General features: G+C 44.0%; 1 protein-coding gene across 1 annotated transcript in view; it reads left to right on the top strand.

Annotated features, from left to right (window-relative positions):
• The first annotated feature begins 5,997 nt into the window (after positions 1-5,997).
• LOC124040294 (protein kinase C epsilon type) overlaps positions 5,998-26,197 on the top strand; it is a 176,807-nt gene continuing 156,607 nt past the window's right edge. The window contains exon 1 of the mRNA XM_046357345.1: positions 5,998-7,202. Coding sequence (XP_046213301.1) covers positions 6,855-7,202 — 348 coding nt within the window. The 5' untranslated portion in view covers positions 5,998-6,854. The remainder of the gene's footprint in view (positions 7,203-26,197) is intronic.

Consider the following 26,197-nt stretch of genomic DNA (forward strand, 5'->3'; position numbering starts at 1 on the left):
TTCAGCTGATTTTTATTTACTAGGCAAGCCAGTTAAGAACAAATTCTTATTTATAATGAACGCCTACCAAAAGGCAAAAGGCCTCCTGCGGGGATGGGGCTGGGATTCAAATAAATAAATAAAATATAGGATAAAACACACATCACGATAAGAGAGACACCACAATACTACAAAAAGAGAGACCTAAGACAACAACATAGCATTGCAGCAACGCATGAAAACGTAGCAACACAACGTGACAACAACATGGTAGCAACACAACATGGTAGCAACACAACATGGCAGCAGCACAAAACATGGTACAATCATTATTGGCCACAGACAACAGCACAAAGGGCAAAAAGGTAGAGACAACAATACATCACGCGAAGCAGCCACAACTGTCAGTAAGCGTGTCTATGATTGAGTCTTTGAATGAAGAGATGGAGATAAAAACGGCCCAGTTTGAGTGTTTTTTGCAGCTCGTTCCAGTCGCCAGCTGATTGCGAACTTGAGTCGCACTGCATTATTTATGCTGCACAAATTCATGTTGTTACTCCTATGAACTCAGAGAAAGTAAAATATTCCTCGATATTAAAAAAGACCCAAGCCACTAATAATAACAGCGCAAGTCTATAGATACACTTTCCTAATCATTCATTACTGCTGCAGTGCTTGTTGTAGCGCTGAGTGGAAATTGGAAGAAGGCACATTTTACGGTTCATAAAATGTTGACAGTGTTGAGTAAGAATTTAAACATGAACTCAATCCTACAAAAGCAGCACCTCTTTGCTCTTTTAGTTGACAGTCTCTCTCTAGTCATGGTTTTAATTCTCCCAGTATTAACTTTGCTATAGCTTTCTTTTATGACTGCTACCTTACTGCAGACACGATCATTTGAGCCATCCGATATAGCCCTATAGTGCACTTGATTTGCTCTCTAGGCCCACCGGGAAGGCAGAGATCGTACCTTCAGAGACATGAAAAGGTTCAAAATGGCAACAGTTTGCCTTCTCGTCAAGATGGGCAGCTGAATCGGGTGCACCTACCGTCAACAGCCTAAGACAAATAAAAAAAAATGGCAAATCAAAAAATCTAATCTAATTTTATTGGTAACATTCAAATGGTTAGCAGATGTAAGGAAATGCTTGTGCTTCAAGTTCCGACAGTGCAGTAATATCTAACAAATAATATAACAATTCCACAAGTAATCTAACAATTCCCTTCTTTTTTTAAACAACTACCTAATACAAACAAATCTAAAGGGATGGAATAAGAATATGTACATACAAATATACGGATGAGCGATGACCGAGCGGCATAGGCAAGATGCAATAGATATGATACAGTATATAGATATGAGATGATTAATGTAAGATATGTAAACATTAAAGTGACATTGTTTAAAGTGACTCTATGTAGGCAGCAGCCTCTCTGAGTTAGTGATTGCTGTTTAGCATTCTGATGGCCTTGAGATAGAAGCTGTTTTTCAGTCTCTCGGTCCCAGCTTTGATGCACCTGTACTGACCTCACCTTCTGGATAGTAGGGGGTGAACAGACAATGGCTCGGGTGGTTATTGTCCTTGATGATCTTTTTGGCCTTCCTGTGACATCGGGTGTCCTGGAGGGCAGGTATTTTGCCCCTGGTGATGCATTGTGCAGACCGCACCACCCTCTGGAGAGCCTTGAGGGAGGTGCAGTAGCCGTACCAGGCGGTGCTACAGCCCAACAGGATGCTCTGATTGTGCATCTGTAAAGGTTTGTCAGGCTTTTAGGTGGCAAGCCAAATTTCTTCAGCCTCCTGAGGTTTCACCGCACTGTCTGTGTGGACCATTTCAGTTTGTCTGTGATGTGTACGCCGAGAAACTTAAAACGTTCCACCTTCTCCACTACTGTCCCTTCAATGTGGATTGGGGGGTGCTCCCTCTGTTTCCTGAAGTGCACGATCATCTCTTTTTTTAAAACTTTTTTTTACCCTTTTTTCTCCCCAATTTCATGGTATCCAATTGGTAGTAGTTACAGTCTTGTCTCATTGCTGCAACTCCTGTACAGACTCAGGAGAGGCGAAGGTCAGAGCCATGCGTCCTCTGAAACACAACACAACCCAGCCACACTGCTTCTTGACACAACGCACATCCAACCCGGAAGCCAGCCGCACCAATGTGTCAGAGGAAACACTGTATACCTGGTGACCTGGTCAGCGTGCACTGCGCCCGGTCCGCCACAGGAGTTGCTAGTGCGTGATGAGACAAGGATATCCCTGCCAGTCAAGCCCTCCCTAACCCGGACGACGCTGGGCCAATTGTGCGTCGCCCCATGGACCTCCCGTTCACGGTCAACTGCGACAGAGCCCGGGCTCGTAGCCAGAGTCTCTGGTGGCACAGCTAGCACTGCAATGCAATGCCTTAGACTACTGCGCCACCTGGGAGGCACCTCCTATGTTTTGTTGACGTTGAGTAAGAGGTTGTTTTCCTGACACCACACTTCGATTCTCGTCGTTGTTGGTAATCACGCCCACTACTATTGTGTCGTCTGCAAACTTGATGATTGAGTTGGAGGTCGTGCATGACCACGCAGTCATGGGTGAACAGGGAGAACAGGAGGGGGCTGAGCACGCATCTTTGTGGAGCCCCAGTGTTGAGGGTCAGTGAGGTGGAGATGTTGTTCCTACCTTAACCACCTGGGGGCGCCCCATCAGAAAGTCCAGGACCCAATTGCATACGGTGGGGTTGAAACCCAGGGCCTCCAGCTTAACGATAAGATGGAGTGTACTATGGTGATGAATGCTGAGCTGTAGTCAGTGAACAGCATTCTTAACTAGGTGTTCCTCTTGTCCAGATGGGATAGGGCAGTATGCAGTGTGATGGTGATTGCATCGTCTGTGGACCTTTTAGGGAAGTATGCAAACTGAAATGAGCCTAGGGTGGCAGGTAAGGTGGAGGTGATATGATCCTTGACTAGTCTCTAAAAGCACTTCATGATGACAGAAGTGAGTGCTACGGGGCGATAGTCATTTAGTTCAGTTATCTTTGCCTCCTTGGGTACAAGCTTTATCATTGGAGTTTTTACAGAAATGTTTGGCGATCAACTAGGGATGCCTTGGAGATTGACCGGTTGGTTGGTGACCACTACTCTAGAAAGTTGAGTGAAGTTATATCTCCTGAGCTGATATTTCTTCTGTGTTGCAGTCCTGGGGAGCTGTGCAGCAGTCTCAGGGCTACTGTGCGCCGGCGGCACGCAGTTTAGACGGAACATTGCACCAGACCATATACCCACTACCCTCAGTCTGCTTGATGTGTATCAAAGTAGTGTAGTGGAGGTATACAATTTATCAATTATGTAGTTACGGGTTAGGTCGTCATTGTACATAATCATTTGTTCTTAACTGACTTGCCTAAAATAATAACACACATAGCCTAGTTTCATCTGAAGGCAGCAAGAGCATGCAGCTCTCATGGTTGTGGCGTGGAGCAGCTCACAGAAGAACGGTAGGGTAGCAGGTAGGAAAGACATTTCAATTGATGATACAGTGTCTTTGGAAAGGATTCAGACCCTTTGCCTTTTTCCACATTTTGTTAGGTTACAAGCCTTATTCTAAAATTGAATAAATCGTTTTCCCCCTCATCAATCTGAACACAATACCCCATAATGACAAAGCAAAAACACGTTTTTTGAAATTTTAGCAAATTTCTAAAAATAGTATTCAGTATTCCAAAGTATTCAGACCCTTTGTATTCAGACCTACTTTGTTGAAGCACCTTTGGCAGCGATTACAGCCTTGAGTCTTCTTGGGTATGATGGTACAAGCTTGGCACACCTGTATTTAGGGAATTTCTTCCATTCTTCTCTACAGATCCTCTCAAGCGGAGAGCCGCACACTCTAGGTGCTCAGATGCAAAAATATTTATGTCCAACGTTTCGACAGAAAAGCTGTCTTCATCAGGTTATAATGACAAACACTGTGGGATGACATTTATATAGTGTCAAAAGACACACAGATGTCTGTAATCATGGCCTGGGTGTGGCCTGATATCATTGGTTAATTCTCATATATTAAAATAGCATACAAAAAAGGTGAGGTGAACCTTAGCTCAAGTCTGTGGTCCTGAGAGCGCTGGAGCAAGTTTTCATCAAGGGTCTCTCTGTACTTTGCTCGGTTCATCTTTTCCTCAATCCTGACTAGTCTCCCAGTTCCTGCTGCTGAAAAAACCCCGCTCTGAATAATGCTGCCACCACCAAGCTTCACCGTAGGGATGGTTCCAGTCCAAAGAGTTCCATCTTGGTTTCATCAGACCAGAGAATCTTGTTTCTCATGGTCTGAGAGTCCTTTAGGTGCCATTTGGCAACTCCAAGCGGGCTGCCATGTGTTTTTTACTGAGGAGAGGCTTCTGTCTGGCCATTCTACCATAAAGGCCTAATTGCTGCAGAGATGGTTGTCCTTCTGGAATGTACTTCCATCTCCACAGAGGAACTCTGGAGCTCTGTCAGAGTGACCATCGGGTTTTTGGTCACCTCCCTGACTACAGCCATTCTCCCCCTATTGCTCAGTTTGGCCAGGCGGCCAGCTCTAGGCAGAGTCTTGGTGGTTCCAAATTTCTTCCATTTAAGAATGATGGAGGCCACTGTGTTCTTGGGGACCTTTAAGGCTGCAGACATTTTTTGTTACCCTTTCCCAGATCTGTGCCTCAACACAATCCTGTCTCAGAGTTCTATGGACAATTCCTTTGACCTCGTGGCTTGGTTTTTGCTCTGACATGCACTGTCAACTGTGGGACCTTTTTATATAGACAGATGTGTGCCTTCCCAAATCATGTCCAAACAATTGAATTTACCACAGGTGGACCCCAAAAAAGTTGTAGAAACATCTCAAGGATGATCATTGGAAACAGGATGCACCTGAACTCAATTTCGAGTCTCATAGCAAAGGGTCTGAACTCTTATGTAAATAAGGTTTTCCTGTTTTTATCGAAAAAAAATGCAAAAAAAATGTTTTTGTTTCGTCGTGATGGTACTGTATGTAGACTGATGAGGAAAAACATGAATGTAATCCATTTTAGAACAAGGCTGTAATGTCACAAAATGTGGGAAAAGTCAATGAGTCTGAATACTTTCCGATTACACAGTTTGGGCATCTGTTGTTCTCTGAGTTTGGGTGCTGATACAATATTGATATGGCCAAGCCTAGTTGTCATAGTGAATTCAATGTTCCACTATTGTTGCATTGGCCTAACTGTGCAGACACCTCATTCCTTCCACATGGTGGAGCCATACACTAAAACATGAAACACCAGCTTGCACTGCAAATGCAGCCTAAATGTGGTGCATTTGTAGCAGACAGACGTGCAACACTGAAGGGAATTTCCACACAAACCTCAGTGATATGTGGTTGCAAATTTTGCCTGGTCAGTATCAACCATAGCACCGCATTGTTTTTTTACATTGCTTTTCTTGTGTCAAGGTCGATAAATTAGACGTTTGATGTTATAGGCCAGACAATAGGGATGCACTGCTGGGTCAAACACGCTTTATTTACGGCACATTGAAATGTAGATATGAGGAAAATGTGGTCTCTCTTCACATTTTATGGGTTATTAATCAGGTAACAAAGAAATCCAGAATAATTTAATTTCCTATAGTTTACCCAATGCTAAAACCGTGTGTATTGTCATTCATGTAATCTTTTGATCATCATAATCATCCGCAACGATATGGTTTTGAAATATGGCTCAAGTATTGTTGTTATAGCTATGGGTGCATTTCAGGTGCAGCGGTCAGTTTTATATCAAGTAGGCTAAAATAATCATATGTTGCAAATTCCAGACATACCGAACCACCCCGATGATCCACCCCTTTTCCATGTATGTATTTTATGCAATAGTCCCTGTTTATAACAGTATTTATAACCCCATCCGCGATGAGCCTCCCCGATATGTTCCCGAAATGGAATGAGTAGGCCTACTCCATAAAATAATATCCCAGTGTCTATCACTTGAACACTTGGGATGCGCCTATGTCCTGACAGCCTGGTCGGCTCGCCTACACTGACTGTTGCGTCGCACTCCCCCATCTGGCATAGACAAGACGCGGCGCGCCGAGAAACTGACGTGTTTTGCGCATTTCCTGCAGCAACGTTTAGACGGTCGGGGGGAGAAGAGGTAGGTCTGCAGGAAACCAAGAACAGCAACGGCGAGAGAACATCCTGGGAGGATAAGGAGCGAACAGAAACCAAGAAAACCACAACCTAGAGTCGACCTGCAACTATACATTGCTTGAGCTATTCACAAGTCGAGTAGCCTGTTTGGGAAACATCCCAAATGCACTGCAAGGAGGGCAGGAGTCGCCCTATCTTCCAACAGTGGAATACGAGTGTTTCCAGAGCCCAGTGGAGTTGCAGAGGATAGATATCTTTGATAGATTTTGCTCTGTCGAGTTGCGGTTTGGGTAGGCTGTTGATATCCCAACTGCTGCATGGTCATATTTTTCCTGCGTATACGCTTCGCAAAACGTGTATTAATTATATTCAAAAGAAAGGCTTTGTCTGGTTAAAACCCAAATGTGGATTATCATTGTGAAAACCGAAACTGTTAAAGGGCAAAAACAAGAACATTTACTGTCTCTGGACTGTTTCAAAACGACTGATAAGCATCCGATTGGTACGTGTGTGATAGAGTGACACGGGACGGCATTTTCCCCTTATATTCAAGTCACAACCTCTTTGAAAAACCATTCAGTCCGTGGACTTATTTTGAGGATTCAAACGCTACATAAAACTAGGCTAAATTATTTATGACCCGTTGAAGTGGCTGGGTTAAAGGAATATATTGTAAACAACCATTCTTGTTCCAAAGCCCATTGAAGAGGATTACATCACCGCAATGGTGGTTTTCAATGGGTTATTGAAGATCAAGATTTGTGAGGCGTTGGACTTGAAACCGACGGCTTGGTCTCTCAGGCATGCGGTTGGCCCAAAAACTCAGACTTTTCTCCTAGACACCTACATCGCACTAAACGTGGATGACTCGCGTGTGGGCCAAACCTCCACCAAACAGAAAACCAACAGCCCTGCGTGGAACGACGAGTTCGTTACGGAGGTGCATGACGGAAGGAAAATCGAACTGTCGGTGTTTCACGACGCGCCAATTGGATATGACGATTTCGTGGCTAACTGCATCATACAGTTTGAAGATATATTGCAGAATGGCAGTAAGCACTACGAGGAATGGGTAGGCTATGTCCCGTTATTATTTGGTGCTCCTTGCACATAGTGCCTTTTTAGCAAATTGTTTTCACCTCACCCTCAGCATCCTGATGCCTTTACGATTAGAATAAATTATACAACGTCTCCATTATTATTTGGCAAAACAGTCTAGACCTATAAATAATGTTACTTTATCATCATCAACAACACCATCCTCACAAAAGCCCTGGCTGGCATCCACCGTTAGTTTCCTGGCGCTTTGATACTTCTCTAGGCCACGGGTAACATGCGCATATAACCCTGTTTGGTAGGAACGGTGCAGAGGACTGCGCTTACAAGCAGGTCATAAATATTCCTATCAGCTGCGATGTAGGCCTGCATTCTGAGAAAAGCAACGTTTCCATGTCAAAAGCAACAGTGCGTTAAAATCCAATGTCTGATGACAAGGCCAGTCAGCTATGGGTCTCACTGACAGAGCTGCTTCAGAGCCAGTAACATAACTTGCAATTGATTGGTCATTTGCCTGTCTTGGAAACCTTGATGCCCTTGAGATGGACACAGAAGAAAATGCACACAGAGAAGTCTCTCTTTCACAGCCTTCCAGTTAAATACTGGAATCATGAGGGTTCCTTAAGGCCATATGCTCTCTTATAAGATAAGCAGCTGCAGACTCATTTGAGAAGACATGCAGCGCATTAGGCTACACCTAATGAAGAGTTATGCACATGTGATTTCTCTAAATCTTCAATTGTCCACCAAATGAGATTATCAATGCTATGTCCAACACACAATACATGCTGACATGTTTCTTGGATTATGAGGAGACTTTAACTTGGATCATGTGACATAGATTGGATCATGTGATCAACGTAGGCACAACTTCCTCAGGATTTTCACTATAGGAGAGTGTGAGGTTCACTGAGGAGAAATAGGTTCTGATTTGAGGAAACCTGTATATCCTTACAGGTTTCAGGCCCGGACAAGGACATGCAGATATCAGCACCTGTCCTGACTACCACATTTCACATACACTGCCCAACATAACATAAACATCATAAATCCACTAAAACACAGTTAAGAAATATGTAATTACAGTATGAGATTTAACTGTATGTGTTCAGTGCCCAGTTGACCACATACAGAAGAACTAAAGAGCTGTTCATATTAGGTCAATAAAAACAATGCTGATTGTACTAACATAGACAGGAACAAAAGCTTCAAATAATAAAATCATCTATTCTCATTGCTGATAATCAGTGGTAAGATGGGTAACATAAACATATTACTATAAAGGGTATATTCACAGTAATACTGGGACTATTCATTGTCTTGTAGGCAATTATGTTCCTCAGGATGCCACCCAAATATATCATAACAATTTCCCTGTGAGGGAGGAACCTTTTCATAAATACTGGGTGGCTTTGCTCCTCTTGTGAGTAGTGTTTCCTTTCATGGTGAACCACTGACCCAGAACTAGAATGGCAAAACAACAACAAAAGGCGCAGGGCAGCACTCTGAAGCTGTTCTCCTGGCCTCGGCGTGGCAGGTGGATCGGTGTGCTCTGCTCTCTACTGACAGACAGCCTCCACATACAGTACAGGCTGAAGAGGAATCTCTTGTCTTTGTTGTCAAGTTTATTTGTCATATGTACACAGTACAATGAAATGCTTACTTGCAAGTTCACTCTTGACAGTTTGTCTGAGGCAGGCGGGAGTTTGGATTATTGATTAGACTCTATCAGGTCCATTATGGATTGGAGGAGGTACAGTAAAATTGGTTTTGGACGGGCCTGTGAGGCTCACGACAATAAGGGTTCTGTCTGTGTTTGGCTTGTCAGGCTGGGAATGTTCTTTGCTGACATTGATGGACCAGGCTATGTCATCTGCTCGCATGTCTGGCTGAGGAGGCTGTGCTTGGCTCATAGGGCTAAAGGCGCTCTGTGCTCGGCTGGATGGAAGGGTCCCTACTAAGTAGTTTGTAGATCGCCTCCCTGGTGGCAAAATGTCTGTTTAGTGGTGTTGGTGCTGAGAATTGGGTAGGGATTCTAGATGGAGACTGTTTTCCTATTCTGACCTAAACAGCATTGCCCTCTGCGTCCTTTCTTTCCATCTCTCTTTGCTCCTTTTGTATGTACAGCTCCCGTGCACTTGCTTTCACTTTTACCACTCCTTTAATCTTTTACCTTTTCATTTCATTCTTTCTGAGGTCATGTCTCCATGACCTCAGAAAGAAGCCCCTCTCTCTCCCTCTCTGTCTGTCTCTCCCTCTCTCTCGCGCGCTCTCTCGCTCTCCCAAATTCAGCTTGCTTTATTGGCATGAAATACAATTTGTAGATATTGCCAAAGCAGTATAGTGGTACAGCATTTCAGTAAATGCAGTACAATGCAATGAGGATAATGTCATACAGTTAATATCAGTAGTAATAATAATAGTACACACAATCATGTATACAGGTACAACACTACAGCTGTTGTATTCTGTAATCTTCGGTTGAAATATTTAAAAATATATATTTTTAAATAATAGCTAATGTACATGGATGATGGTTACACTAAATAATAGCTAATGTACATGGATGATGGTTACACTAAATAATAGCTAATGTACATGGATGATGGTTACACTAAATAATAGCTAATGTACATGGATGATGGTTACACTAAATAATAGCTAATGTACATGGATGATGGTTACACTAAATAATAGCTAATGTACATGGATGATGGTTACACTAAATAATAGCTAATGTACATGGATGATGGTTACACTAAATAATAGCTAATGTACATGGATGATGGTTATACTAAATAATAGCTAATGTACATGGATGATGGTTACACTAAATAATAGCTAATGTACATGGATGATGGTCACACTAAATAATAGCTAATGTACATGGATGATGGTTACACTAAATAATAGCTAATGTACATGGATGATGGTCACACTAAATAATAGCTAATGTACATGGATGATGGTTACACTAAATAATAGCTCATGTACATGGATGATGGTTACACTAAATAATAGCTCATGTACATGGATGATGGTTACACTAAATAATAGCTAATGTACATGGATGATGGTTACACTAAATAATAGCTCATGTACATGGATGATGGTTACACTAAATAATAGCTAATGTACATGGATGATGGTTACACTAAATAATAGCTAATGTACATGGATGATGGTTACACTAAATAATAGCTAATGTACATGGATGATGGTTACACTAAATAATAGCTAATGTACATGGATGATGGTTACACTATGTATCATTTATTTTATTTTGATTGAACCTTTATTTAACTAGGCAAGTCAGTTAAGAACAAATTGTTATTTACAATGACCTTTTACCAAAAGGCAAAAGGCCTCCTGCGGGGACTGAGGCCTGGGATTTAAAAAATAATAATAAATATAGGACAAAACACACATCACAACAAGAGAGACAACACTATATAAAGATAGACCTAAAAAAAAAACATAGTGAGGCAGCAACACATGTCAACACAGCATGGTAGCAACACAACATAACAACAGCATGGTAGCAGCACAACATGGTACAAACATTATTGGGCACAGACAACAGCACAAAGGGCAAGAAGGTAGAGACAACAATACATCACACAAAGCAGCCAGAACTGTCAGTCAGAGTGTCCATGATTGAGTCTTTGAAGTAATGTAAGTAAAGTAAAGTAAAGTAATGAAGAGTAATGACCAAGTTATATACAATGTACATACTTCAGGGAATTAATGGTCATGGGAAGTCCCTCAGGCTATAATATAAATATCTGGCAGTAATATTTGCGCTTTCTTTCACATCCAGAATAATTACCAGCTTTATGTCATTAGTAAATGCATAGAAGTTGGGAATTGAGATCAATAAAATAAAATTGTATTTGTCACGTGCCGAATACAAGAGGTGTAGTAGTCCTTACCGTGAAATGCTTACTTCCAAGCCCTTAACCAACAATGCAGTTTTAAGAAAAATAAGAGTTAAGGACATCAGCACAACAGTTTTTAGCTGTGCTAACATAATTGCAAAATGTTTTTCTAATGATCAATTAGCCTTTTAAAATGATAAACTTGGATTAGCTAACAAAACGTGCCATTGGAACACAGGAGTGATGGTTGCTGATAATGGGCCTCTGTACGCCTATTTTGATATTCCATTAAAAAAATTAGCCGTTTCCAGCTACAATAGTCATTTACAACCTTAACAATGTCTACACTGTATTTCTGATCAATTTGATGTAATTTTAATGGACAAAAAATGTGCTTTTCTTTGAAAAACAAGTACATTTCAAAGTGATCCCAAACTTTTGAACATGTGCACATGTAGGTAGGAGTAAAGTGACTATGCATAGATAGTAACAGCAAGTAGCAGAGTCTTTGGCAGTTTTTATGGCCTTCCTCAGATATTGCCTGGTATAGGGTTCCCGAGTGGTGCAGCGGTCTAAGGCACTGCATCTCAGTGTTAGAGGCCTTTATCACTACAGACCCTAGTTCGATTCTAGGCTGTATCACAACCAGCCATGATTGGGAGTCCCATAGGGTGGCACACAATTGGCCCAGCGTTGACCGGGGAAGGCCGTTATTGTAAATAAGAATTTGTTCTTAACTGACTTGCATAGTTAAATAAAGGTTCAATTAAAAAAATAATAGAGGTCCTGGGTGGCAGGAATCTTGGCCGCAGTGATGTACTAGACCTTAAGCACTACCCTCTGTAGCGCATTGCGGTTGGAGGCCGAGCAGTTGCCACACCTGGCGGTGATGCTCTTGATGGTGCAGCTGTAGAACTATTTGAGGACCAATACCAAATATTTTCAGTCTACTGATGGGGAATAGGTGTTGTCGTGCCTTCTTCAAAACTGTCTTGGTGTGTTTGGACCATGATAGTTTGTTGGTGATGTGGACACCAAGGAACTGGAAGCTCTCAACCTGCTCCACTACAACCCGTCGATAAGAATGGGGGCGTGCTCGGCACTCCTTTTCCTGTAGTCCACGCCCCTCCTCCTTTTGTTGCCTACCCTTACCACCTGGGGGCAGCTCGTCAGGAAGTCCAGGATTCAGGTGCAGAGGGAAGGGTTTAGTCCCAGGATCCTTAGCTTTGTGATGAGCTTTAATTAAGGGCACTATGGTGTTGAACGCTGAGCTGTAGTCAATGAACAGCATTTTCACGTAGGTGTTCCTTTTGTCCCGGTGGGAAAGGGCAGTGTGGAGTGCAATAGAGATTGTGTCGTCTGTGGATCTGTTGGGGCGGTATGCAAATTGGAGTGGGTCTAGGGTTTCTGGGATCATGGTGTTAATGTGAATACACGTCCTGGTAATCCGTATGTGCCCTGTGGCCTTGTGACCCGTTTAAAGGTCTTACTCACATCGGCTAAAGCGATCACGATCACACAGTCATCCGGAACAGTTGGTGCTCTCATGCATGCTTCAGTGTTGCTTGCCTTGAAGCACGAATAGAAGTAATTTAGCTCATATGGTAGGCTCGTGTCACTGGGCAGCTCGCGACTAGGCTTCCCATTGTAGTCCGTAATAGTTTGCAAGCCTTGCCACATCTGACGAGCGTCGGAGCCGGTGTAGTAGGATTCAATCTCAGGCCTGTATTGATGCTTTGCCTGTTTCATGGTTCTCCAGAGGGCATAGCGGTCGACTAAAAATCAAATATGATTTTTCAACGCCGATACCAATTATTGGAGGACCAAAAAAAGCCACTACCGATTAATCGGGCAATTATTTATTTATTTATTTGTATTAATGACAATTACAACAATTCTGAATTAACACTTTTATTTGAACTTAATATAATACATCAATAAAATCTATTTCGCCTCAAATAAATAATGAAACATTTGGTTTAAATAATGCAAAATAATGCAAAAACGAAGTCTTGGAGAAGAAAGTGAAAGTGCAATATGTGCCATGTAAGAAAGCTAACGTTTAAGTTCCTTGCTCAGAACATGAGAATATATGATAGCTGGTGGTTCATTTAACATGAGTCTTCAATATTCCCAGGTAAGAAGTTTTAGGTTGTAGTTATTATAGGAATTATGGGACTATTTCTCTCTATACCATTTGTATTGCCAGTGTAACAGTATAGCTTCCGTCCCTCTCCTCGTCCCTACCTGGGCTCGAACCAGGGACACATCGACAACAGCCACCCTCGAAGCATCGTTAGCCATCGCTCCACAAAAGCCGCAGAGCAAGGGAAACAACTACTTCAAGGTCTCAGAGCGAGTGACATCACCGATTGAAACGCTATTAGCACACCAGCCTAATCTCGGGAGTTGATAGGCTTGAAGTCACAGCGAAGAGCTGTTGGCAAATGTACGAAAGTGCTGTTTGCCAACAGTGCTGTTCAAATATCAAATCATAGACTTAATTCTAACATAATAACACACAGAAGGTCATTAATATGGTAAAATCCGGAAACTATCCTTTCGAAAAACAAAACGTTTATTCTTTCAGTGAAATTCGGAATCGTTCCGTATTTAATCTAACGGGTGGCATCCCTAAGTCTAAATATTGCTGTTACATTGCACAACCTTCAATGTTATGTCATAGTTATGTAAAATTCTGGCAAATTAATTACGGTCTTTGTTAGGAATGAAATGGTCTTCACACAGTTTGCAACGAGCCAGGCGGCCCAAACTGCTGCATATACCCTGACTCTGCTTGCATGGAACGCAAGAGAAGTGACACAATTTCCCTAGTTAAAAGAAATTCATGTTAGCAGGCAATATTAACTAAATATGCAGGTTTAAAAATATATATTTGTGAATTAATTTTAAAGAAAGACATTGATGTTTATGGTTAGGTACACATTGGTGCAACGAGAGTGCTTTTTTCGCAATTGCGCTTGTTAAATCATCACCCGTTTGGCAAAGCAGGCTGTGATTCGATGATAAATTAACAGGCACCGCATCGATTATATGCAACCCAGGACAAGCTAGATAAACTAGTAATATCATCGACCATGTGTAGTTAACTAGTGATTATGTTAAGATTGATTGTTTTTTATTAGATAAGTTTAATGCTAGCTAGCAACTTACCTTGGCTTCTTGCTGCGCTCGCATAACATGTAGTCAGCCTGCCATGCAGTCTCCCCGTGGAGTGCAATGTAATCGGCCACAATCGGTGTCCAAAAATGCTGATTACCGATTGTTATGAAAACTTGAAATCTCCCCCTAATTAATCGGCCATTCTAATTAATCGGTCGTCCTCTAATTTCTTATAAGTGTCCGGGTTAGAGTCCCGCTCCTTGAAGCAACAGCTTTTTTACCCTTTAGCTCAGTGCGGATGTTGGCTGTAATCCATGGCTTCTGGTTGGGATATGTACGTACAATCAATGTAGGGACGACGTCAACGATGCACTTATTGATGAAGGCGGTGACTATAGCTAGTTGGTTGTCACTGAACTTGTATTTGATCAGGATCTGTCTCTATATTTCTGACAGAGCAGAGATATTTTAATTCCTGAAACAATTTGATTGATTTCCCTGTGTGTTTAGATATTAAGGTTGTTTAGTGTTTTTAACAGCTGATAAAGGGGACTCTTTTCAAGGTTCAGCTCATGGGTTTTCAATGCTTTGAATTGTAAGGATGTTTTGGGGCAATATGGTGCTAAAATTAATGGGTTATTTTTTATATTAAATTAAAGGGCATCTTCCGAGTTCCACTTTGCATGCATTATTTGGTACTTTCTTTGGGATATTTAGGATAATTCTGCATAATTATGTATATAGATTTTCTATAGAGTTTTTCTTCCAATTCTTATCATCGTAATTACAGATTGGACCCCAATCCTCGCTTCCTGTCACGTCCTGACCATAGAAAGCTTTTATTTTCTATGTGGAGTAGGTCAGGGCGTGACTGGGGGGTGTTCTAGTTTATTATTTCTATGTGTAGTCTAGTTTTTGTATTTGTATGTTGGCCTGGTATGGTTCCCAATCAGAGGAAGCTGTCTATCGTTGTCTCTGATTGGGGATCATATTTAGGTAGCCTTTCCCACCTGTTGTTTGTGGGATCTTGTTTTTGTATTGTTGCTTTTGAGCCCTACTAGGCTGTACATTTGTTTGTTTGTTTATCTTTATTGTTTTGTTACTGTCACGCCTTGGTCTTAGTGTTTTGTGTTTTCGTTAATTGTTTGGTCAGGCCAGGGTGTGACATGGGTTTGTTTTGTTGTTTGTCGTATTGGGTTTTTTGTAGGCATTGGGATTGTGGTTGATTAGGGGTGTGTCTAGTATAGGCTTGGCTGCCTGAGGCGGTTCTCAATCAGAGTCAAGTGATTCTTGTTGTCTCTGATGGGGAACCGTATTTAGGTAGCCTGGGTTTCACTTTGTATTTCGTGGGTGATTGTTCCTGTCTCTGTGTAGTTTCACCAGATAGGCTGTATTAGGTTTCACGTTCCATTTTGTTGTTTTTGTATTTGTATAAGTTATGTTCATGTATCGCGATCCTTCATTAAAGATCATGAGTAACAACCACGCTGCGTTTCGGTCCGACTTTCTTTCGACAAACGAAGAACGCCGTTACAGAATCACCCACCACACACAGACCGAGTGGCGTGGTAACAGGCAGCTGGAGCAGCGAAGGGAGGACGTTATGGAAAGCAGAAGCTTGAAGTATACGATGTGGGAAGAAATAGACAGGTGGGCGGTCGACCCAGAGAGAGTGCCGGAGCCCGCCTGGGATTCGCTGGAGCAGTGCGAAGAGGGCTATAGGAGAATGGAGTCGAAGAGAAAGACACGGCGGCGCAGAAAGAAACCCGAAAGTCACCCCCAAAAATGTATTGGGGAGAGAGTGGCAGAGTCAGGAGTCAGACCTGAGCCAACTCTCCCTGTTAATCGTGAGGAGCAGCGATCAAAGGACCCTGGGCTCAGCCTGGGGAATATCGCCGTCCCAATGAAGAACTGGAGGCGGATAAAAAGGAGTGGCGCTGGTATGAGGAGGTAGCACGGTGACGCGGATGGAAGCCCGAAAAGCAGCCCCAAAAAATTATTGGGGGGTGGCTTACAGGGAGTATGGCTACGCCAGGTAGGAGACCTGCGCAAACTCCCTGTGCTTACCGGGGGGTTAGAGAGACCGGGCAGGCACTGTGTTATGCTATGGAGCGCACAGTGTTTCCAGTGCGGGTACATAGCCCGGTGCGGTTCATACCAGCCCTTCGTATTGGCCGGGCTAGAGTGGGCATCGAGCCAGGTAAGGTTGGGCAGGCTCGGTGCTCAAGAGCTCCAGTGCGCCTGCACGGTGTGGTCTATCCAGAGCCACTTCCACACACCAGTCCTCCGGTAGCAGCTCCCCGCACCAGGCTTCCTGTGCGTATCCTCGCTCCAGTATCACCAGTGCCAGCACCACGCATCAGGCCTACAGTGCGCCTCGCCTCTCCTGTGCTGTCGGAGTCTCCCGCCTGTTCAGCGCTATCAGAGCCTTCCTCCTCTACAGCGCTGCTGGAGTCTTCTGTCTGTTCAGCGCTATCAGAGCCTTCCTCCTCTACAGAGCTGCCGGAGCCTCCTGCCTGTTCGGAGCAGCCTGAGCTGTCAGTCTGCATGAAGCAGACAGAGCTGTCAGTCTGCAAAGAGATGCCAGTCTGCAAGGAGCTGTCAGTCTGCAAGGAGCTGTCAGTCTGCAAGGAGCTGCCAGTCTGCAGGGTGCTGTCAGCCTGCATGGAGCAGTCAGAGCTGTCAGTCTGCATAAAGCAGCCAGAGCTGTCAGTCTGTATGAAGCAGTCAGAGCTGTCAGCCTGCATGGAGCAGTCAGAGCTGTCAGTCTGCAAGGAGCTGTCAGTCTGCAAGGAGCTGCCAGTCTGCAAGGAGCTGCCAGTCTGCATAGAGCAGCTAGATCCGCCAGTCAGCCATGATCTTCTAGATTTGCCAGTCAACCAGATTCTTCCAGATCTACCAGTCAACCAGTCTCTTCCAGATCTGCCAGTCTGCATAGAGCAGCTAGATCTGCCAGTCAACCAGAATCTTCCAGATCTGCTAGTCAACCAGAATCTTCCAGATCCGCCAGCCAGCCAGGATCTACCGGAGCCTACTACCTGCCTGAGCTTCCTCTCAGTACTGGGCTTTCTCTCAGTACTGGGCTTCCCCTCAGTTCCGGGCTGCCCCTCAGTCCCGAGCTTCCCCTCAGTCCCGAGCTGCCCCTCAGTCCCGAGCTGCCCCTCAGTCCCGAGCTTCCCCTCAGTCCATTTGCCAGTCAATTATCTTGTCCCTCAGCCAGACTGCCCATGCTGAGCTTCGTCAACTAAGGCTTTCAGTACTGGGCTTCCCGAGCTGCCTCAGTCCCGAGCTGCCCCTCAGTCCCGAGCTGCCCCTCAGTCACGAGCTGCTCCTCAGTTCAGTGGGGTTCTGGGTGAGGACTATTAGGCCATGGTCGGCGGCGAGGGTGGATTATCCTGGGACGCGAAGGGGAGGAACTATGACTTTAATGGAGTGGGGTCCACGTCCCGAGCCGGAACCGCCACCATGGACAGATGCCCACCCGGACCCTCCCTATGGTTTTGAGGTGCGTCTGGGAGTCCGCACCTTAGGGGAGCTTCAGTCTGCAAGGAGCTGCCAGTCTGCATAGAGCAGCTAGATCCGCCAGTCAGCCATGATCTTCTAGATCTGCCAGTCAACCAGATTCTTCCAGATCTACCAGTCAACCAGTCTCTTCCAGATCTGCCAGTCTGCATAGAGAAGCTAGATCTGCCAGTCAACCAGAATCTTCCAGATCTGCTAGTCAACCAGAATCTTCCAGATCCGCCAGCCAGCCAGGATCTACTGGAGCCTACTACCTGCCTGAGCTTCCTCTCAGTACTGGGCTTTCTCTCAGTACTGGGCTTCCCCTCAGTTCCGGGCTGCCCCTCAGTCCCGAGCTTCCCCTCAGTCCCGAGCTGCCCCTCAGTCCAGAGCTGCCCCTCAGTCCCGAGCTGCCTCAGTCCCGAGCTGCCCCTCAGTCCCGAGCTGCCCCTCAGTCACGAGCTGCTCCTCAGTTCAGTGGGGTTCTGGGTGAGGACTATTAGGCCATGGTCGGCGGCGAGGGTGGATTATCCCGGGACGCGAAGGGGAGGAACTATGACTTTAATGGAGTGGGGTCCACGTCCCGAGCCGGAACCGCCACCATGGACAGACGCCCACCCTCCCTATGGTTTTGAGGTGCGTCCGGGAGTCTGCACCTTGGGGGGGGGGGATTCTGCCACGCCTTGGTCTTAGTGTTTTGTGTTTTCGTTGATTGTTTGGTCAGGCCAGGGTGTGACATGGGTTTGTTTTGTTGTTTGCCGTATTATTTTTTTTGTAGGCATTGGGATTGTGGTTGATTAGGGGTGTGTCTAGTATAGGCTTGGCTGCCTGAGGCGGTTCTCAATCAGAGTCAGGTGATTCTTGTTGTCTCTGATGGGGAACCGTATTTAGGTAGCCTGGGTTTCACTTTGTATTTTGTGGGTGATTGTTCCTGTCTCTGTGTAGTTTCACCAGATAGGCTGTATTAGGTTTCATGTTCCGTTTGGTTGTTTTTGTATTTGTATAAGTTATGTTCATGTATCGCGATCCTTCATTAAAGATCATGAGTAACAACCACGCTGCATTTCGGTCCGACTTTACTTCGACAAACGAAGAACGCCGTTACAGTTACTGGTTCACATTTAAATAAAATATGATGAACCCAAATCACCCTGCACCTTGGTCTACCCATTTTGATGAGCGTTACACTTCCATACAGTGCAATTGGTAAAATTACAATATTGAATATTTTGCGTTAGATTTGGATAGAAATATTCATTTTTGAGAATGAAGTAAAATGTTTTGCGGACTTTTTCTTTGAGTGCATTCACTGCCCGACCAAATCGACCTGAAGCACTGATATTTAGTCCCAGGTAGTTCAACCCTGTTATTTCCTTATATAAAGGAGTGTCTGCTGTATTCCCAAATAATGTGCAGTTGTTCCTGTAGACCTTGCTCTGTTGGTGACAGTAAGACAAGGTCATCTGCGTAGAGCAGATCGGTCCAACATCTCTGCTAGTTCGTTGATGTAGATGTTGAACAGGGTTGAACTTAAACTACACCCTTGTCGCACCCCTCGCCCTTGTGCAAAAAATGTGTTCTTTTATTGTTCAGTTTAATACTAAACTCAGCAAAAAAAGAAACATCCTCTCACTGTCAACTGCGTTTATTTTCAGCAAACTCAACATTTGTAAATATTTGTATGAACATATCAAGGTTCAACAACTGAGGCGTAAACTGAACAAGTTCTCCATACATGTGACTAACAGAAATGGAATAATATGTCCCTGAACAAAGAGGGAGTCAATATCAAAAGTAACAGTCAGTATTTGGTGTGGCCACCAGCTGCATTAAGTACTGCAGTGCATCTCCTCATGGACTGCACCAGATTTGCCAGTTCTTGCTGTGAGATGTTACCCCACTCTTCCACCAAGGCACCTGCAAGTTCCCATACATTTCTGGGGGGAATGGCCCTAGCTCTCACCCTCCGATCCAACAGGTCCCAGATGTGCTCAATGGGATTGAGATCCGGGCTCTTCGCTGGCCATGGCAGAACACTGGCATTCCTGTCTTGCAGGAAATCACGCACGAAACAAGCAGTATGGCTGGTGGCATTGTCATGCTGGAGGGTCATGTCAGGATGAGCCTGCAGGAAGGGTACCACATGAGGGAGGAGGATGTCTTCCCTGTAATGCACAGTGTTGAGATTGCCTGCAATGACAACAAGCTCAGTCCGATGATGTTGTGACACAACTCCCCCAGACCATGACGGAAGCTCCACCTCCAAATCGATCCCACTCCAGAGTACAGGCCTCAGTGTAATGCTCTTTCCTTCGGTGATAAACCCGAATCTGACCATCACCCCAGGTGAGACAAAACCTCAACTCCTCAGTGAAGAGCACTTTCTGCCAGTCCTGTCTGGTCCAGCGACGGTGGGTTTGTGCCGAAAGGCGGTGATGTCTGGTGAGGACATGCCTACAAGCCCTCAGTCCAGCCTCTCGCAGACAGTCTGAGCACTGATTGAAGGATTGTGCATTCCTGGTGTAACTCGGCAGTTGTTGCTGCCATCCTATACCTGTCCCGCAGGTGTGATGTTCAGATGTACCCATCCTGTGCAGGTGTTGTTACACGTGGTCTGTCACTGAGAGGATGATCAGCTGTCCGTCCTGTCTTAGGCGTCTCACAGTACAGACATTGCAATTTATTGCCCTGGCCACATCTGCAGTCCTCATGCCTCCTTGCAGCATGCCTAAGGCACATTCACACAAATGAGCATCTTTCTTTTGGTGTTTTTCAGAGTCAGTAGAAAGGCCTTTTTAGTGTCCTAAGTTTTCATAACTGTGACCTTAATTGCCTACTGTCTGTATGCTGTTAGTGTCTTAGCGACCGTTCCACAGGTGCTACTCATTAATTGTTTATGGGTTTTTTATTTTTTTATTTTACCAGGCAAGTCAGTTAAGAACAAATTCTTATTTTCAATGACGGCCTAGGAACAGTGGGTTAACTGCCTGTTCAGGGGCAGAACGACAGATTTGTACCTTGTCAGCTCGGGGATTCAAACTTGCAACCTTTCGGTTACTAGTCCAACGCTCTAACCACTAGGCTACCCTGCCGCCCGTGGTTCATTGAACAAGCATGGGAAACAGTGTTTAAACCCTTTACAATGAAGATCTGTGAGGCTATTTGGATTTTTACGAATTATCTTTGAAAGACAGGGTCCTGAAAATGGGAGTTTACATGTTGTTCAAGTAAATAGATTTTATGATGTCCTATACTTTACCCCCAGTGCTGCTTTTGTGTGTATTGTAATATAATCCATCATGCCATATGGAATCTAAAGCATTCTTAAAATCAACAAAACATGCAAATACTTTTCCTCTGCTTTTCTGATGAACATGCTGGTTTATTAGTGTTTGAATGTGTCTATGTGGTCTGTTGTTCTGTATTTGGGTAGGAAGGCAATTAGTGTTTTGCTGAGAGCTTTATGTCGTATGAGGAAGGTCTGTATTTGGTCATTGAGAATACAGCAGAACAGTTTCCCCATGTTACTGGTGACACATATTCCGCTATAGTTATTAGGGTCTAATTTATCACCTTTTTTAAATATGAGCCACTGGTTCCAAATATCAGGGAAGTAGCCATTCTCCAAAACCAGGTTGAAGAGTTTTAATGAGGCATCCTGCAGCTCAGGAGTTGTGTGTTTCAGCATTTCATTCAGGATGCTGTCAGGGCCACATGTCTTTCCAGGTTTAAGGCTTTGTATTTTCTTCAAAAGTACAGCGTGTGTAATTTGGTCGTCAATTGGGTTCTGGATGTTTTCAATTGTGTGTTCTAGGGAACTTAGTTTTTCTTGCATATTTTTGGGGATTTAACGTAAGGTCTTCTGATGCTTTTCTTCCAGAGAGTTTCAACATCCTCTTTCAATTTCTTCCATCTTAAGTTTTGTTTTTGTGTTCTTTCAATGTTTCACAATTGTGTTGAGGAATGTGTCTATCCTATGGTTGGTGATATTTTCTATTTGTTAAAGATCTAAAAAAAAATCTTGTGAGATTACATTCAGCATCAAACCATTTCTCTTTTTGAGGTTTCAAAATAAAAACGGTTTTCTCATTTGAATAAATTTACTTTCGTGTCTGCTTTATGATAGATATAATTAAATTTATTCACCGACAAATTTAAGTCAGGAAGGTTTGGGCTGAATGGCCTTAAAAGGTCATTTCTGCGTAGTGCAATGCTGTGTTGAAGTGTGTCGTGCTGTCAGGCACCCATCTTTATGTTTTATTTAGATGAATCAGTGTACAGGGCTCTGTTTGTGTGGTCTTTGGGTGGAGAAGTCTTTTTAAAATACATTAATCTGGCAGTGGTCAGACAATGGTGGCTGTGATCTGACAATCAATGCACTAATAGGGGGAGGGGGGGTCCAAGTCTGAGATTACATAGTCGACAACAATGGTCCCAAGAGCTGAGCAGTAGGTGAACCTTCCCAAAGTATTCCCTGTAACCCTGCAATTAAGAAAATACAAGCCTAAGGTTTGAGAGAGATGCACAAACTTTCCATTTTTGTTCACTACCTGGCCAGGTGCGGGTGTTTTTTCCAGCAGTTGATGTGACTGAGGATATAGAGTATCATCTCTCTCTCTCTCTCTCTCTCTCTCTCTCTCTCTCTCTCTCTCTCTCTCTCTCTCTCTCTCTCTCTCTCTCTCTCTCTCTCTCTCTCTCTCTCTCTCTCTCTCTCTCTCTCTCTCTCTCTCTCTCTCTCTCTCTCTCTCTCTCTCTCTCTCTCTTTCAAAACAATCTGAATCAACTCACTGATAAGAAATCCATATGAATTTATATTGGAAATGTAGTGTAGTGCCATGGATGGAGGTCTGACACATGGGTGTCAGATGTTGTTGTACTGTGGGTGAATGTGTTGAGTCATCAGGATTACGGAGCTCCCCATTGGCTGGCTGTCCCTCTGTGATGGGTGTGGCCTCTGGGGGACAGATGTGCTCATGTGGGTTCCATGACTAATGGCGAAACAGCAAGGCATTTAGAGGCCTTGCCAACGATGACTCCTTGAAAAATCTGTCTGGACTTGTGCATTGTGGGAAAGTGTAGACGCGCAGGTATATGCATGCACAAACAGTCTCTCTCTCTCTCTCTCTCTCTCTCTCTCTCTCTCTCTCTCTCTCTCTCTCTCTCTCTCTCTCTCTCTCTCTCTCTCTCTCACGCACACACACACACTTTCTGAGGAACACACATACTGACTCAATCATTACTTTCTGTTAAAACTGGTTATTAAGGAGGCTTTAGCGGGAGGTTTGTATAATATGATTCTGATTGTAGACTATCTATGACCAAGATACGTGTATTTGAGCTAATATATTCCATACAGTTTTAGTCCACAATAGGTAGTGTCCCTGGAACTGACCATGTATATACAGTAGTTTGCTTACTTTCTCCTGTGTTTTTGTTTTACTTGACTTAGTACTACTAATATTGATTGCTGCAGTATCTGAATGAGCAAGAAAGGCAATTCAATGTACCTGTGCAAGTGACAATAAAAATGTGAAACTTGAAACGTCTTCATTTGTTTCAGTCAAGGCAGTTACTCAAACAGGGTTGGTACTAGTAAGAGTGAAGCGTGAGATTGTCCGGCTGTGTAAACTTTAGTGGTTTAGTATGCTGGGGGTGGGGTGAAACAGTAAGGGGTGGGCCTGGGAAGGCCTCTTTGTCTGGGCCCCTCCTTTGTCTGACTTATCCCCAGACAGCAGTTGCCTCTGCCCCTCCTGTCTCTAAGCTAGCCCCAGGCTTTTGAGCCTCTCTCTGCCTCCCCTGTCTCTAAGCTAGTCCCAGGCTTCGTAGCCTCTCTCTGCCTCCCCTGTCTCTAAGCTTGTCCCAGGCTTCGTAGCCTCTCTCTGCCTCTCTGCCTCTCCCAAAGCCAACACATACTGGATTTGTCGGGCTGCCACAGTTACGCTACAGTCACAAACTTTATGATATAATATTTCTATTGTGAAAAGTCACAAATATTCACATTGCATGAGCAGTCAGTGAGCAATCTGACTATTGTCCTTTTTTTTCAAGAGGCAATATTGTGGCAAAAAATATCTTGCACAAAACGCAGCCAGCTTGCTTCACCTACTTCCACGAGACATAGATTGAATCAGACTTAACTCCAGTGAGTGTGTGTAACAGAGTGTGAAAGAGAGAGAGAAAGAAACGGAGTGAGAGAGAATGTGTGTGTGTATGTGTGTCTTTGTGAGAGCATGTGTGACGGAGCGAGAGAGACCTCTCTCTGAACTTCTGGTGGGATTCCATCCTTACTGGTCTATAGTAGAGGGGGATAAGGATTCCAAATTGTGTTTGGGTTGGTCTGGTCTGGTAACACGATACTTCCTCTCCACAAGCCATCAAACCATGATTCAGTACTACTCTTACAGCTATATTGACACTTATTTCCATCCCACACAAAAAATAGCTTGAGAGACTGTGGATATTGAAAAACCTGGATTTCAAAGTATGCAGGTTTGCCGCCAACAACACAAGAGAATGGCTGGGTTGGCTGACTGTGGGAGCTGTTATTTTCCTCTTCAGGGTGAACGTTAAAGTTGCTTAGATCCTGGCAGGCTGATTATGGAGCTCAACAACGTAAAACAAAAACAATCAAACCCGTCTGAACCTGTCATCCCAATTGTGTGGTGCCGACTCACTCAGCAGCGTAGATGGTGTGTGTGCAACACTCTTGAGTCATGCACTGCAATGTGTTCCCTAGAAAAGCTCCGTGCCCTAAAGGTAGGAGAAGCACAAATTGCCCTAACTTGCAGTGCCCTAACCTTCTTCATGTACTACTTTTTATTACACATGAAATGGGAAATGTGGTCTTGTACTGTTGAGTATTTGTCAGAATTTAACCATTTACCTGGGTTTAAGAAATGTCTTGTTTTTTTACAATACTATTTCCTTCTATTCCCTTCCTGCCTTCCTTGATCTCCCTCTCTCTCTCATCTCTGCATTGCCATTACAGTGGAAAGATCTGCTGTAATTGTGTGTGATGGATTGTGTGTGCAGGCCCTGCTGTGTGTTGTTCAGCAGCAGCAGTGATGACAGTAGAAGCAACACTCGTTTTGAACAGGGAGTTAATCCCTGAAATATGTCAGCGCTCAGCTCCATCGTGGGCATACCAGGAGCATTCAACCACTCTAACCTCTCTGACTGTGTCCTCCCCCAGTTCTAACCCCTAGCCCTAACCTCAAAGAAAGGGAAAAACTGACTCGAGATCATCGTTTAGAAGTCATTTCATCTCACCAACTCAATGACCACACACTGTGTTTGGGGGACTGTTAAAATAGGTGCACAGAACTGCACTCCCATGGGGAGGGAACTAAAAAAACATATGAGTGAGTGGGGAAGGTTAACACAGGTTACAGGGGAGGTTTAGATGAGTGTCGAGAAGGTTTATGCATGATAACAGCCCAGACGACCAGGAAAGTCAACACATAGGCTATTCCACCAGAGTTGGGGTCAATTAGTCATCGAGAACAATATAAAGTCAGTCATTCATTTTCAGCCCAAAGTACAAATCATATTTCACAAACACAGACATTTTCACATAGGTGTGCTAAGCACTACACATAATTTACTGTATGTCAATGACTCTGACAACAAGCACTCCACTGACATGATACAACACAATACATTAGCCCTGGGAAGGGTTGGTAGCTTAGCAGACAATCCTCCCTTACTTGCTGTTAAATTCATCTTGATCAGGTGGCCTAGTGGTTAGAATGTTGTGCCTGTAACTGAAAGATTGCTGTATTGAATCCCCGAGCTGACAAGGTAAAAATCTATCTTTCTGCCCCTGAACAATGAAATTAACCCACTGTTCCCTTGTAGGCTGTCATTATAAATACAAAATGTGTTCTTAACTGACTTGCCAAGTAAAACAATAATTAAATAAAAAATCCTGATGTAACCTCACTACTCCAGCCATTTGCAGATGTTGTTACAGGGTGACAGGTAGCCTAGCGGTTAGAACATTGGGCCAGTAGCCAAAAGGTTGCAGGTTCAAATATCCAAGCCGCAAAAGTGTAAACTCTGTCCAGGTGCCCTTAGCAAACCACTTAAACCTAATTTGCTCCAGGGGTGCAGTACTATTATTGCTGACCCTGTAAAGCAACATATTTCACCCATATATGACATGATTATTCTTATCTTTTTGGGACTGTCCAGTAGATGGACATGTTAAGTAAGGTCACACTAGTTCTTCCTTTCATAGACGCTGGGAGACCAGCGGTGGACAGCCTTAGAGATCAGCTTCACCGTAGGGAGTCTGTGTGTAGGACTCAGGTGTCAGGAGTCATTGCCTGGTCACATCACCACTACACTCAAACCCGCACACACACACACACAAACACACTAGCATAGACACACACAGCACACAAATTCACACACAAACTGACACCACACAAATCCACACAAACATACACGTACACACATCAGCCCCCCCTGCCTCCTTGCCGCTGCCCACACTCTCACTCTCATAATC

Source organism: Oncorhynchus gorbuscha, linkage group LG07 (assembly GCF_021184085.1).
Source record: "Oncorhynchus gorbuscha isolate QuinsamMale2020 ecotype Even-year linkage group LG07, OgorEven_v1.0, whole genome shotgun sequence".
NCBI classification, from domain to species: domain Eukaryota; kingdom Metazoa; phylum Chordata; class Actinopteri; order Salmoniformes; family Salmonidae; genus Oncorhynchus; species Oncorhynchus gorbuscha.